General features: G+C 33.7%; 1 protein-coding gene across 2 annotated transcripts in view; it reads left to right on the forward strand.

The window, feature by feature from the left end:
- Window positions 1–1,211: 1,211 nt before the first annotated feature.
- Window positions 1,212–16,154, forward strand: part of LOC134847531 (probable phospholipid-transporting ATPase IM) — a 53,533-nt gene continuing 38,590 nt past the window's right edge. The window contains exons 1-9 of one of the 2 annotated variants that reach the window (XM_063864587.1): window positions 1,212–1,647; window positions 6,929–6,996; window positions 7,187–7,300; window positions 7,577–7,678; window positions 8,830–8,891; window positions 9,322–9,394; window positions 13,615–13,765; window positions 14,126–14,214; window positions 14,854–15,030. In XM_063864587.1, the coding sequence (XP_063720657.1) occupies window positions 1,509–1,647; window positions 6,929–6,996; window positions 7,187–7,300; window positions 7,577–7,678; window positions 8,830–8,891; window positions 9,322–9,394; window positions 13,615–13,765; window positions 14,126–14,214; window positions 14,854–15,030 (975 nt within the window). In that variant the 5' untranslated portion in view covers window positions 1,212–1,508. Of the gene's footprint in view, window positions 1,648–3,040; window positions 4,085–6,928; window positions 6,997–7,186; window positions 7,301–7,576; window positions 7,679–8,829; window positions 8,892–9,321; window positions 9,395–13,614; window positions 13,766–14,125; window positions 14,215–14,853; window positions 15,031–16,154 lie in introns of those variants that run through there. The other variant, XM_063864588.1, reaches the window with a different exon arrangement.

Raw genomic sequence — 16,154 nt, forward strand, 5'->3', positions numbered from 1 at the left:
GTTTTAAGCATTTCTTTGTATCATAAGCAGACGCAGTGCTGTTTTGGTCACCACGAGCAGTCTCATGATTTTTTGCTTCGCTTTTTATCAAGTTTTCGGTGTTCACGTTTGTCTGGCGATGTATGCAAAGATTGTTTCCGAAACCTTAAAAATTTTGGAGCTTAAATAAACCCTAGAAATTGTCTGTTTACTCGGATTAAGTTCGCATTGGAAATAAGCAATAAAAAAGTGATAAAACAGTGATCGCCACTGATGACTTTTTGATGTTCAGTGCCACAATAGCAAACTTTATCGATGGATTATTGCTAACTTAGCGCTGGAAAAATTATCAATTTTTTATCGATAAAAAAGAAATTTCTTGCTGCAAATAAACATTTGTTTTCTGAAATTTTACACAACCCTGAGAATCTATTGAATTAACCAAGAAAAAATTTTGAATTATTTTTTTTTGCGTTCCACGTCTTCATTTGACGCCATCTTACCTGTTGTCCCTGCTACTATCAATTGATATCATTCGGAAGCTGTACGTCCACAGAATCTATTTTGATAGGAGCGAACCAAAAAGAAACAGATAGTTTTTTTAACTAATTTATTTCTGAATTGGCCGTCTTTAGTTAAAAGAAGACACGTAACAACTTTTTTTATAATCAAAATATCTTTAAAAATTCAAAAACGAAAAACTGTTTTCAATTATGTGTTTATTTATGGTGGATAAGATGATTTTATATCAGAATGTTAGCCACAATTTGTACCAAATTTAAATATTTTTTAGCGATAAATCAGCGATTTCTTATCACTAATTTAGCGCAAATTTTTATCAAAGTTTAGCTATGAAATAGCTATGAAAAATCCACGAAAATGTTACTTAGATTGGGTTAGCATTTTTTATCGATAAGCATAAGTCGGAGCTCAACTAGGGTTAGCACAAAGCGCTTTGGGTAGTTTCTGTGTCGTGTCATTTTGGCTTTTCAGCCGTTTGCCCTTGAGTTGCGTATCTAGGATCCAAAGAAGCTCAAATAATAGTTCTTCCCTAATTTCGTATTTCTTTTACAATGTAGCCTTAAACTTGCTCGAGCAACTTGAAAATGTGTCAAAACATGAACTCCTCTTTGGTTTCCTCGCCAAGTGGGCAAATAAATCTTGCTTGGTTTAATCTGTGACATAATTTTGAGAATAAAAGTTTATGCTTCATTGTTGTTTGACCGAACAAATATGTTTTACTACAACGCGCCTCGACTGACCGATCACAAAGTTCTTTTATGGAACATTTGAAGAGTTAGTCTTCTCTGTAATAAAGTAGAGCTGTTAATAACATGGAGTTAAGATTAATTGTACAAAACGAACGGTACAGATTTTGATAATTTTTCTTTTTTGAGTTTATCTGGTTTCAACTAATTAGGCGGATTTTCCGATTTTCCACGAGAACAGCTTGGTTTAAATTGTTGCAGTTGGCACGTTACAATAGTAATCTGTTTAACCAGCAGTAGTTAGCACCTCTTATTCTTGTTATGTCTATCAACGATTACTGGGAGTCGGATAACGAGAGGGGGGAGCAGTGGGGACAAGTTCTCTCGTGGAAAACGAGTGTGTTTATTCACTTTGAGGAAGCAATTGAGGAAATTTACGAGGAGTTTTCGACCAGTCCTGGCAAGTTTTTCAGCAGCTGATTCGTGAACCTCCCGGGTGGAAGTGCTCGAAATATGGGCTCTTTACCAGTCCGCCCCCTTTCAAATTCAATTTTGAAAAGCTTATTTAACCTTGTCATAATGCAATGAAATTTGGCGTGGTGAACAAATCGACAACTATGAACAGATTTGTTCTTCATACCTTACAGCGTAACATCACGCATTTAGCCGTAATAATACCTAAAGCAAACAAAAAACTCGGTATTTTGAAAGGGGGCCTCAAAAAGAGCCAAATTATGTTTCGACTTTGAAAGTCGAGCAAGTGCAGTTTTGCGACTGGAATTCCGCGGTCGAGAAGCAATTTTAAGTCGAGCACAAAGTCGGAAAATGCCCAATTTTGGTCAAGAAAATCGAAACATAAATCGAAAACCTCAACCCGGGCATTCACTACATTCATTTTATCCTTAATCCAATAGTTGATTTAGGATATCTTCTCTTTGAGGGTGTAAATAAATCACTTAATCGCGCTTTTGTTTCGGTCGATAAAATTCATTTTATGAGCTCTCTTAATTTGGCTCATCAAACCAAAACGCTACATTTTTTCTGCAAAAACATCCAAATAAGCTCAACAATCAGCTTGTATTGGTAGTTGACCTTCATAAAACGCACATATTTGTAACGGAATGCGATAGTTATGATATTTGAGTTCAAAGTTTTATATGGGTTCTGAAATTGTACTCCAGGCAATAAGAAATATCCGAAATTAGGATATGCATTTGATTAATTGCTTTATTTAAAGTGCCAATTGTTTCATGCTTTCATTTTGCATGGTTCCAATTTTTGTACTTGAAATGAAATGCTTTACCTTCTGCTCGCTATATTTTCTGATAGTCTGGTTTTGCAACTTTTGATTTATTTTTCTCCGTATCATCAAGTTGGACTGTTTTAAAGTCCTACAGAACCCAACTGACTGATATCTAATTTGACTGCCATTATATATCACCGAACCGTACCATGATAAACCTAGACTTTGCTCTACAGCAGATCTGTGTCAGTCTTACTTCTATGGCTTATATTGTCTATAATCAGTCCTGTTTATTTCAATGGATATTTCAATTATCAAATTCTAAAAATTTTTCGAATAAATAATCAATTTTGTGAGTTTAAAAATCAAAAACTACCGGGCTTGATATCTGCCCTGTCTTGTAATCTGTTATTTTAGCTAAAATTAAGATTCCTTTGAAGACGGTGGCAGTATTGAATATGACACTCAGCATACTTCGTTCCGCATCTTAAACATGCGCCATACTCGACTGAGCAATCTGGAGAATTGATTGTTTTGTGATCAGCATTTTTATGATAGCCAATGGTACACTAATTCACCTGTATTTTCTACCCTCATCCCCTCATTGAGTTCCAAGAATCACCCAACCGTTTAAGCCAGCACACCAAAATACAGCATGGAGATAGCCATACATTTTAAACAGTTTGTTTGTTGTCGTTTCACTTAATCACTGCTGAAATAAAACCACCCATAAAAATTAAATCGATGATGTGAAATCAAACCAAATGGCATGAACACATTATTTAGCCATTTACCTACATTACCATCACGAATCAATATTTATTTATCTTGATATAAGCAATATTAATACATGCACATGATGTGTTTGGGGCAACAGTAGACCTGCTTCAAAATTACATTTAACTTCTCGATGATTACCCAAAAGTTTCTGCAAATCTAAACTATATCTGTTTGCGGTTTGGTCTTTTTGTTTCATGGTGTTTGCTACTAGGAGTCACCATCTTGAAACACAGTTGTTCGTCTTATCCATGTAACACAGGGTTCAACTATTACAAAATTTTGGGCGAAATTTAGAGCGAAATTTTGGGGACGTTAAGCACAATTTTAATTGGTACTTTTTCGCTGAAAAATTGATCATTTACCGGCAATTTGTAGTGTTTTTCCTTCCTAATTCGTCACTTTTACATCCTTATTTTTGTTTATATTGACTCTTTTTGAGTTCAAATAAATCACCTATTTTGGTACTATTCAAAACGGTAATTTGGAGCTAATATTTATTAGCAACGTTTTAAAGCCTAAGTTAGGCATTTTTTTTAGTTTCCACTTAAATTTCTCGCGTTCCGTCTATTTTTACTTTTTCCTTTTTTACTCTTCAGAATACAATTTTCTACAGTTCTTTTTAAAGTCCGTCTTTTTCTTCTTTGTTGGTCAGTATAGAATGCCAAGTTGTTTCAATTAACGCCTTCTTCTAACTTCTCCCGCCTATTCTACCCTTGAATGCTTTGTTTTATCCACCGGCTTTCCCGACCAGCACAGTCTTCTCTTAAATCAAAAGTGGACTACTGAATCAACTTTCCTTGCTCTTAATTGCCACCTCAGACAGTATTTTATTACACGCCAGTTGTGACTGAAATGAAACCTTGGTGGCGAAATAGTGAGTACCCGCACCCAGCGCCCATGCATTCTAATAGACTATAATGGATTTTTAAGTCAATAAAAATCCATTATAATCCATTACAGATGTAAATTTTAGTCCACGAAATCGATTATATTGGCATTATAATCAATCATTTTTGAAAAATATTCCAATATAATCCATTATAATTAATAAAAAATCCATTAGAATCCTTTATAAATAATTATAATTCATTCTCTTTTTAGAACCAAATTCATTTATTTTGGCCAAAATTTTGCAAATTTTGCAAAAAAAATTGCAAAATATATAACATATTTTTTACTCAATTCCATCTCTTTTCTGCCATGTACGCCATGTTTTTCCCCATGTTTACTAAAAGTTTACCAACCACTGCCCCCTCCCCCATTTTACAGTTTAACTCCCCTCATTTCTACCAATGAATAATCTCCCCGTTCACGGATAACCCCAGTAAAACTGAATTGAAGAAAGAGACTAGAAAATATACATTCTAATGGGAAATATAACAATTTATGAAACGTATTACGTTGTAACTGCAATAAACAGGAAATGAGATAATTTAGAAAAAATAGTTATAAATTTCATAAATATTTTCATAAATATTGTCTCGATCAAATCCATCAAAATCCAATATAATCGATTATAATGGATTTGATTGACCTAGAAAACATTAGGATTATAAACCATACTTAATTGATTATAATCAATTACAATCGATTAGATTGATAAAAAAATATTATGATTAAAACCCTTTTTTAATGGATTAGAATAGAATAATCTGTAACTTCATATATACTGACCATATAATGATAATACAGTCGGTTATGCTTCATGGGCGCTCGGTGCATATGTCATAACTTTTTTCATTTTCGGCTGAAAATTTGAAAAAAAATCGCGTATTGGCAAAAAATATTCTGATCGTTTTCACATTTCGAAACTGATTACCTGTGCGTATACCAGGGATGGATCTAAAATTTTTCAAATCTAAAGGTCTGAAAAATTTTGCCGACTTAATAACCCCCCCCCCCTCCCCAAACAGACCAAGTTAAGTTCCTCCATCACAGCGTTTAATATAAATTAAATTTGCTAACTAAGTGCTACATGTAAAATGTTTTTTGGACGGAAAGTTTCAGATAAATTTGAAAATTTTTTTGCAGGAGAAGCGCCAGAAAAAGCATAGTTAACCTTATTTGTCTTCAAAAAACGAATAACAAATTATAAAAAAAATTTTAAAAAAATTGAACACAAAAAACAAAGCAAATTTGCACAACTATTGTTATTTTTTGAAAATCTTAAGCTGTAACAAAAAATAAACAAGCATAGCCGGTTGCTCAATTGAAAGCTGCAAATTGTCGTTTTTGATCGAGAGTCTTTTCAACTAGCTGTCCCCTCACGGCTTAAACTGATAACCAGTCCTTATATGTTGCGGGTAATCATAAAATCAAACTTTTTTGGCCACACCTTATTTCCAGTGTACTTGAATTTTTTTAATTGTTGACTCAACTGATTTTCTGAGGCCTCCCATAAAATATAAGTGCGCTCACTAAAAACAGCAGGTCAAAATTTTATTTAGTTTAGTGCTCTCATCGAGTGGTATTAAACGCCACCACGTGTTCTCTGTTTCTAGTCTGCAATCAATTACTATCTATTTATGATTTTTTATGACTCATCTTTGTGTTTTGGTCAAGGTATAGCTTCCCACACAAAAATCAATCAGCATTATCATTAATAAAAAGCTATTGTCAAAGAGTTTGAGTTGAATTAACAAACAGATGAAATTAACGTCCTCATCTCCCCAACAGACCAAGTTAAGATCCTGCACCCCAGACTTCAATGTGATTTAAATTTATTAAGCGCTGTATGTAAAAATCATATTCTGATTGGCTAAAAAATCGAAATCAGAAGCAACTTAACTTCCTTTTACTCTGAACAGCTTTGGAAGGATGTTGAATTGGTAAAAACAAGCTCTACCAAGCCTATTTAAAGTAAAGTAATGTTGATAGTAAATGAGAAACTCTGCTATGTAGTGTTGTTTTTAGTTGGTGGTGTGATTCGAGGACTATACAATCGCGTAGAAAAATAGTGAATTAGGCATGATCAACAGCATTTGTCTTTAAAAATGATTAACAAACAAAAAAGTGTAGAAAAAAAATTAAAAACATTAAAAAATTAAAAAAGAAATTCCTTTCCAACTTTTTGCACAATTATTGTTTTTCTATAGTAAAAGAGAAACTTCAATTTGTTTTTCTACAATAAAATCAAAATTTCAAACCAGTTTTTCTCAACACTGGGGCTGTTTTTGAATTTTTTTATGTCGTTCGAATCACGATTCCAAGGTCTTGTATGATACATTTCTCAACCCCTACTTAGTTATTGTTTTTGTTTCTTCATTTTGCGTGGAAATAAAAAAAAGAGAAAAAACTAAAACAATTCCAAATAAAAAGCTCCTCCACATTTTCAAGGTATTGGCACTTAGCGACCCAAGCACTCGGCACGAGAGGTTTAGGTTAATGTGCATGAATAACTGTCTGCTGCTCAATCTAGTAATTAGAATTGTCGGAATATTCGTCTGGTGTGAGAGTCGCTTATTTGAAAATTGCGAATTGTCGTTTTTGACCAAAGGTCGCATTCGAATAATTGTCGTCTCACGGCTTAAACTGATAACCAGCCCTTGAAAAATCCTTGTTGTCGGAATATTCTGTGCTTTTTGCCCAGCAACCGGATCTCATATCTTTAGTGGTTTTGATTAATCTTTCAAGCCAGAGGTGTCAAATCAGAGGTTTCGGCGCAATTTATAATAGCCTTATTGAGTATTTTTTATCCAATTTTCTTTATTTGTTGCAGAGGAAACGGAGGAGAATCGAACTCTATACATTAATGACATAGACGCAAACAAACGGAAAAAATTTGCAGTAAGTCATTTTCACGAATTCTCGTTGTCATTTTTATTATAGTTTTGAGATAGGATTTTAAATATAATTTTTCATCAAATTTTCTATTCGATTCAAAACTTTCTTCGTGAATTAAAAATAATAGCCTGATAATTTTTCAATCTTTGAAACTGAAAAAAAAAGTTTTGATGAATTAATATTATTTGTTCAGCGGAACGTGATCAAGACGACCAAGTACAATGCATTCACGTTTCTGCCCATCAACCTGTTTGAACAGTTCAAACGAGTGGCAAATGTCTACTTCCTTATTCTTCTCATTATGCAGGTAACAAATATAACACTCATTTTTTCATTTTTATCGGACTGATTTTTCAGTTTCAACCCCCATTCAACCCCCTCCCCCCATTCTCCCATTAAAAGCATTACCCTTCGATGATTCTGAGTACGATATCTTTTCCTAGGTTTCCATCAAGATCTAGAACTAAGAACTTTTTAACTTGCCTGGTTAACCATTCATATTTTGAAACCTTTTTCGGAAACAATTCTAATTTTGAAAAGGGTTTTTGAAACCCATTGTGGTTATAGAGTAGTCCTGTTTCAGCTGCTGCCAATCAACTTGTCCTCCATCTCTGCTGTGACCACAATTGTGCCGCTGGTGGTGGTGTTGGCCGTCACTGCTGTCAAGGACGCCATCGATGACATAGTTAGTCCGCTTTTTGTCATGTTTTTGTGGTAGTGTATAAACCAGCCGAAGTATCAACCAGTCGAAAATACGCAAATGTTATATAATAGTTATGTAGCAATTATGTAACAGTTACGAACGTTATGCAAATTCATTCATATGATGTAACTTGTTGGCTGGCTTATATACTCGGCGCATTTTCGGTTGGTTTACACTTGGGCTGATTTATTTACTCTCGATTTTGTATTGGTAGGCCTAAATATAAAATCTGAAGAGTTTTCCACAAGAAAAGGTTCAATGATAGTTATCGAAAACTACGTTACAGTGACCAAGGATCGGATGAAGGCTATTTCTTGCGACCGCGAAGGCGACAGACTTTGAAAATTGAAAATTTCGTCGGCCTTTTTCTAGATCGACAAAATTGATTTTCCATGTTTTCTACAAGATCACCAGGCTCAATTTCTGCGCTTTTTTAAGTGGCCCAAAATGAAGTTGTTGGGCGGTTGGGCCTTTTTTTGAACGTTTGATCATAAAATTGCGCTTTTTGACTTACACTTCTCCTTCAACTTAGCAACAATTGATTGAAGCCGGTTTAATGGAATATTAGAACCCTAAATCTGCCCCAGAATTGCGCCCTATGCGCCCTAATGGAGTCAACTTAAGGCTAAAATCTTACGTTTGGCAGCGATAAACCTGGGTATGACTCTGCCAGAGGCGGAGCAATAAGCAGAATGGTCTAAGAGCAGAATTGGTCCAAAAACAGAAAAACAAGAAAAAGATTGAATTTTTATTGACTTATACTTATGATAAATTGATAAAACTATTATTAGAATATCGTCAATATACCAAGAAAATGAATAAATAATACATGAATTGAATAACTCCATCAAGTTTTTTTAAGGATTTTATTTTCAATCTCGATTAAATTACTCAAAATATGCATGAAATATTCGTTTCTTTGGTTTTATTGAAAATTATTATACTTAATTTACCGATTAGTTTATAAAAGTTAGTATTTTTCAGTTTTTCTGCTCTTGAACCCATTCTGCTCTTAGACCATTCATTGAACCCTACGGAATCATTAAACCCTAAATCTGCCCCGGTGTTTTTGACCAAAACTGCTTTCGAACCCACGGTGTTATATTTGAATGAAATGTGTTTGCGTTTCGCAGAGGCGCAAGAGGAATGACTCCAAAGTGAACAATCGCAGCACTACTTTGGTGGAGGGCGGAGTGTGAGTGCATTACTTCATTGCATACTCAAAACTGATGTTCTTGGTTGACCTTGAGAACGACCTTGATCTGACCAGTTTTGAACTGTACTAAATAAAACGAGGAAGTATCCAATTGAGATAGAAATATAGAAACTAAGAATCAATAGAAAAAAAACCCGTATATTGATGGGTTATCTGGAAACTTGTTCTTCTTCGGGCTAAAATTAACAACAAAAAACTTCTTCAGCTTTTTTTTACTACAAATACTTTAGCATGATGCCTGCTAACTGAAATGTTTTCTTCTAAAACTACCAACCGGTATTTTAAAGACACCTGAAACACATGAAAAGGGATCTTGAGATCGAGATGCAATGATAGCAATATTGAGCTCCAATCAGGCTTTTCATGTTTTACTGGTTTCTTATATATATTGCCCCCCTCCCCTGTTTAGGACACAGTCAGTGAAGTGGAAGAAGGTGAAGGTGGGGGACATCATCAAACTGGAGAACGACGAATTCGTACCAGTGAGTCATCATAGCCCCCCCCCCTCCATTATCTCTATCATCTGCAGTCATATTTCACTTTACTCTGAAGTAACTTCTTCGCTTAATTCTAATAGTTCTATGAGTTTCATGTCGTTAACTTTTGCATACATTTTTGATTAAAATTTTTCGTTATCCCAGCCGCCTCTGGACAAAAAAGTTCCCAACACGCCTTTTATATTTAGTCAAGATTATATTCTGAATCAGTTTTTGATCATTTTTTTTATGTATCAAGATGATCTTAAGCTCTGATCGATTTGTTTATGAAAAATTAAGTAAACCTAAACCTCTTGACTGTCTGTGACTCTTCGGAGAGCTGAAAGGATTTTGGAAATACATCCGGCACATTAGGAGACCTTAATTTAAATTATCAGTAAGAGCATCAATTACTCGAATCAGTTTCTGCCGAATGCATTCTTTTGTCGAATTATATAATAAGTTTGATTATTTAGGACAATTTGCCGATCGATTGAACAGTTTTAGTTTGTTTTGAATAAGTTTCTTTGAAATGGGATGAATGAAACTCTTCAAGTTTTTTAAAAATGATGAATCTAAACAATTTTCCTTTAATTGGCGGGCCCGACTTTAAATTGAGGTGAAAGAGCAATTAGACCCTCTGAAGATGAGACTGAAGATTGGTTAAAGTCCCCTTAATTTGGCGGGTAATTTCGAAAATAGATTGGAATTATTTTGTCCAGATCTAAGCTCCAGTCATTCCAGAATTTGTTTTTCACGATAACTGTTGCAAAACTATCTGCAAAAACTCATTCATTTATTCAAATTTGTCAAACAGTCGGCCCTACTCAAACAGATCAAACAAAATATAAATTTTATAATCAAAAATACAAATTGAAAACTGAAAGCCTACCAAACTGTTAAAATAACCGTATCAAGTAACATTTTCACATTCGGGCCTGCATTGAATTAATAACTCGGAAATGGACTTTGAACTCTATCTGAAAAGCGAGAATAAAATTGACGCGAAAGCCCGACTTATCAAATCTCCCAGAGGCAAACCCCAAATACTCTACAACGGCTACTCGTTCCGACAACACCGGGAACTAGCGGGAGGCGCTACCTCGTGGCGATGCACGAAGCCGGGTTGTTTTTCGCGATTTAGAGTCGAAACCGAAAATGACCTTGAAAACCTCAATGTTGAGTCATTCTTCTCGTTACACAATCACGAATCTAATCAAGAAGACAATGATTTACGAACGCTCAGAAGTTTGGTGAAAGAAAAAGCCAAATTGAACCCGACTTTGAGACCAAAAATTGTTATCGACATGGCTTTGAAAGAATTGGGAATGACTTATTTGTTCAACACTGAAAGCCTAGAACGCGTGATTACTCGATGGAGAAACAAACATTTCAGAGCGTCTTCAGCCGAAGAAAAAGAAACCGAAAACTTTGATCACGAAAAGTTGAAAATGGATTTTAACGAAAACTATGAATTAGAAAACAATGAATGCGATTTCGAAAAGCAACAAGACATTTGTGACTTTTCGGTTCCTAATATGGACGACATGGAAATGGAATCATTTGAGTTCGTTAACTTCAGCGGAAGGATTTCGCCCGATGGTTTGCTAGACTTGTCATTTAGAATGAGAGGTCGCCCTTTCCTGAACCCAATTGTCATAGAAAAGGAACAACTAGAGCAAACTCAAAAAAACTCGATACTCTTTCTGAAATAACTCTCTTCAAACTTGGCTTATGTAAATAATTTTGTAAAATAAATGTTGCAATGTTAAATTTCAATCTGTTAATTGCTTCAGTTAGCGTTATTTTTTATTTTGTTTTGTTTGCTCTTAACTTCTTTAGCATTTTATTTTGTTATCATCTCAAACGACGCAATAAATTTATCATAATAACGTTAAATTTTCCTGTTTGTTGTTAAAATTGGTTAAAAATTAAATCACACAAGTTCAGTTTCTGCTCTGACATTTTGCTTTTAGTTGATATTTTTTAGTTTTGAAGAGGACACAATTTTATGTTTAAAATGTTTTTGTTAATTGAATGGTTCAGTAAAATGGATTCAGAAAAAGTTGTTAGATAGAATGTTGAATGGTTTTTCTCGTAAATATTGGGCGATAAGCAAAGCTACTATGGCTTACAGCGGAAGCTAAACCACAAATTTTGGCTCAGCCAAATCGATTTAATTATGAAGCCCCGTAAAATAATCTTTTTTATTTACTGATGCATATTGGTGAAACTTTTTTTTGTGATTGAAAATAATTTTGTAAATTTTAAAGCCCCGCGAAACTCTGTAAAAACCTTATTTTGTTATTGTTATTTTGATAAATTTAAACTTTTTCTTGATAACTGTAGGAGAAAACAAACATAAACCAATTTAAGGACTCTTCTTAGAAAACTTCGACGTTTCATCCATCTCAAGTTTCCATGTACAGGGCTGATTTAAATTATAAGGACACAACGCATTTAACTTGAAACCTAAAACGTATTTTTCTCAATTTGGGTTTTTTAGGTGAAACAAAAATGGAGACAAAACTTGCTTAGAACTTCAACATATTTAATATAGTGCATTTTTTTTGCAAAATTCAGGCCCGAAATTTCATCCCAAAAATAGAACAATTTTGGTTGTCTTAGTCACTCAAAACTATGCCAAACTGCCAATTCAATCATTTACATAATTGTTGTAAAATGAATCTTTAACAGAGACCAAGAATGTTTAAGCAGCGTCTATTCTCCAAAACAGTGCGCAAAACGTTTAAAAATTGTTTCTAAAATTTTTTTGGTATTCTATACAGTAAAAAGTGTTGAAAAATATATAACTTTTTAGCACTGCTGTACTTTGGCACTGTTGAACGCCCCCTAATAAAGAAGCGCTCATTTAAAATTTATTTATTGTCGATAAACCAAATAAATGCGTTTATATCAAATGAAAACGAATGCACTTAAAAGATATTTTGAGTAAAAATGAAAACAAAGCCAACAAGCACTTCGGAAAAGTCAACAAACTCAAAAGAATAAAAAGAGATTGAATTTTTTTTTTAAAATTCAATTTTCGAGGTAAAAAGATAAAATAAACTTATAATTTATAACTTATATGCGTCGTGTACATTTTTCCTCTTTTGTTATAGTTCACGCTTAAATGTGATTTTCTGGAATTTGCTTTTAAATTTCTTTCTATGTGCAATTAAAATGCATTTGGTAAAAAGATCGCAAAATAACTCAAAATAAGCAAAAATTCAAAAAAAAGAATAGCCGGTTACTGTGCAAACAGCACAGAATGTTCCCAACATAGTCTTACAAAAAAACAATAAGATTTTTTCAAATTAGGCTTTTTTCCCCGCGGGGTGTGATAAAAGAATCTTTACGAAAAACTAGAGCTTAGGCATATTTGACATTATACTAAAATAGGCATAATGGAAAACACTTTTTAAAAAAAAAATGATTAGAAAAACAAAAACAAAAAAAATTCAATTTTTTTAAATCTTTTATTTGCAGTTTTTCGAAGTTTTTGATACCGAAAAAGCGCTAAATTTCTCAAAGCAAACTAAACTTTTTCTGGTAAATCTGAATTCTTACGGCTTAAACAAAGCTATTATAAGCTTTTAAACCATTACATTAAGCTATTGCAAACTTATTTATTCGCTCGAAAAAAGGAAAATCAGAAATTTCAAACCGGTTTTTCTCGACACTTAGAAATTTTTTTCAAGATTTATCAATGTCATTCGAATTACAACTGGAAAGGCGCTAATACAATACTATCTCTGATGAATATTGGTAGTAGCTGATTTTGCATGGAATTAAAAAAAATGAAAAAAAAAGAAAAAAAAACTGAAACTCTCCTGAATACAAAGTTCCTCCGTTTTTCAATTGATCGAAGCAATGATGTCAAAACCGTAAAGGACTTCAATTTCAAAAATGTATTTATTTTAAAACTTTTCACGGCGGAATAAAAACTTTCAATGTTATGAATGAAGTTTCGATCATAAAAGAATCTTGAAACTAAAGGAGCTTTAAGTTGAAGCATATTTTTCAGCTCAAAAGTTGAAACCTTTTTTTAAAAAAAAACTTACTTTTTTGGTTTTTTGAGCTCGTTGACATTCTTTGTAGTGCCTGTTATTACCTAAATCTTTTTTTATGGGGAAAATGTTATCTAATTTATAACCAAAAAACACTTGATACATAGTACAGGTCAGTCACATCCTTGTATGTGTGTGTGTGCTTGTGTGTGTTAGGCGGACATGATGATCTTGAGTTCGAGTGAGCCCCACGCAGTCTGTTTCATCGAGACAGCCGAGTTGGACGGGGAGACGAATCTGAAGATGAGACAGGGACTAAAGGAGACCGAACATGTCACCGACACTCACATGCTCAACAAAATACAAGGTGGCAACACATATTGAAATCGAGGTTTATTCCTGCTGGGTTGAATGAGTTTTTTTTTCATTTTATATCACATTTGGTATAATACGACGTCTCGTTAAATACGTTTGAAAACGGTCCATTTGGTCTAATGACTTTCTCTCAGACTTCAGTCTGGGTGTTAAAATGTACAAATTTTTTCAATTATAAGCCGGAAAACAATTTTTTTATGTGACCGATGTAAGTAAATTACCCGAGAATAATACTTTAAAATTTTTTAAAAGATAGTTTCTTTTAAATAGTTGATTTCAATAGTTTTGTCACCGAAGTTTTTCTTCTACTCATAAAGTTATTTTACTAAAGAAAATGTTTTTTAACTACTAGGAAAGATAGTGTGTGAGAAGCCGAACAACAACCTGAATGACTTCCAGGGTGAACTGCATCTACAACTGCCATCCAGGGACCATGCGGATGTAAGTTGAAAGATTCTTCTTAGGATTCTATTTAAACCTGGAAGTGGTCAACAAGGTACTTAATCTTTCACGAATTGGCAATGTAGTTCCATCAGGTTGAAGTGGGAAAGTTGCATAATTGTTATCTTTAAATGATGTTTGGGTTTGGACACGGAAAAATTGCTAAGAAGTTGCCTTTGGAGCAAGAATTTATTAAACCTGTCTAATAATGTCAAATCTTTGGCTATATAATTTTTTCTACTAACCAATCTGAACGAAGTTAGTTAACCTAAAACTGGTAAATTTGACGACAGAAACCAACTTTTCTACAAATTCACCACATAAACACTGTGTCAAAAATTAAAGCATAATTGTTTGACCGATTAACAAGCTCGAGGTTAATGGTATTGCCAACAATTTTCTTTTCCCCCGTACCTCACATAAGCATCATTTTTACGGTGTAATGAGGGGCTTTACAAGGTTAGGTATGATGTATGAAAACAGATATGTTTTTCATGGCCTAATTATAATTAGTCCCTATGTCAAATTTTATAACAATCGAAAATCGAACAATATGAACAAAATTGTTACCGGTAAAATTTAAATATTGCTGGTGGGGGGGGGGGGGGGGGAGGAAAAAGAGTTTCAATTTGTTGATAGGTGTTGCAACTAACTAACAATAACATCCTTCTGCGTGGTTGTCGAATGAGGAACACCCCGTGGGTGTGTGGGGTGGTGGTGTTCTCGGGTAAGGAGACCAAACTGGTGCAGAACTCTGGCAAAGTGGCCTTCAAGAGGACACATCTGGACAAACTACTCAATATTCTAGTTCTAACGGTACGAGTAGTATCATAAATTCACGACCTCATACAGCATTTGGAAGTTATTTTTATCAAATGGTTTTTAACACAATTTAGTTCAGACTCTTATACGATGCTGATTTAAAATATCTGGACATGGTGAACAAAATTTGAATTTCCAAACGCGTTTCCCTCAAATTGAAAATGATGAGACAAAAAAATAATGTCAACCAAAATTGCTTAGAACTTTATCAAATTTATTTGGGGCCAAAATTTTACCCTAAAAATGGGTCATTTTGGTTTCGTTTAGTCAATCAAAAAATACGCTAATTCTAGTAATTGAATTGATGAGCAAAATATATCAAAGTGAGCCAGTGTTATACTGTCCAACAAAATTTTAGAGTACAACCTTCAAAAATATTTACGATGGAAAAATTTTTAATTGATAGCCAAAAAATGCATTTTTTAAAATATATAATTCCAATTCTTTGCTTGAAATTAAATTTTGAACATTTCGCAAAATGTGTAAGTTATACCTCTCTAAAACGTTGTTCGGTTGTATAAGAGCCTCACTTTGATAAAGTTTGCTCATCAATTGACTCATTAGATATCGCGACTCAAGTTTTGATTGACTAAAAGAAGCCAAAATGACCCATTTCTGGGGTAAAATTTTGGCCCCGAAATGCGAAACAAAATTGCACAATAATAATTCTGGTAAAACTCTAAGCAATTTTGGTTCTCATATTTTTTGTCTAGCTCCAACCCAAATTGAGAAAAACGCGTTTGAAGTTTCAAGTTTTGATTTTTTTTTCCGGATAATTTTAATTAGCACTGTATAGGTCGTTAGGTCGTGATGATTTTTTTATGGTTAATTCTTAAAATTTGTTGAGGCTTTTTCGCGGTTTGACTTTTAGTTTTTTGTTATATTTGGTGTATTTTTTTTGTTAAAGGGAAAGCAAACTCCACAATCGAACAGCGCAAGTATAGAGGTCGCCAAAAATTTCCAGTTTTGAAATTGGATTTTAATTATCAGATTCACCAGCGAAATAAAATTCACCTATTAATCCAGTTTTTCAAATTTGGTTAAATTTATCAAAATAATGTCAACCATTATTTTCTCTAGAAAATCAAAAAGCTTTAGGGCATTTTATTTTTTGTGAG

The sequence above is a fragment of the Symsagittifera roscoffensis genome, chromosome 6 (assembly GCF_963678635.1).
Source record: "Symsagittifera roscoffensis chromosome 6, txSymRosc1.1, whole genome shotgun sequence".
Classification (NCBI taxonomy): domain Eukaryota; kingdom Metazoa; phylum Xenacoelomorpha; order Acoela; family Convolutidae; genus Symsagittifera; species Symsagittifera roscoffensis.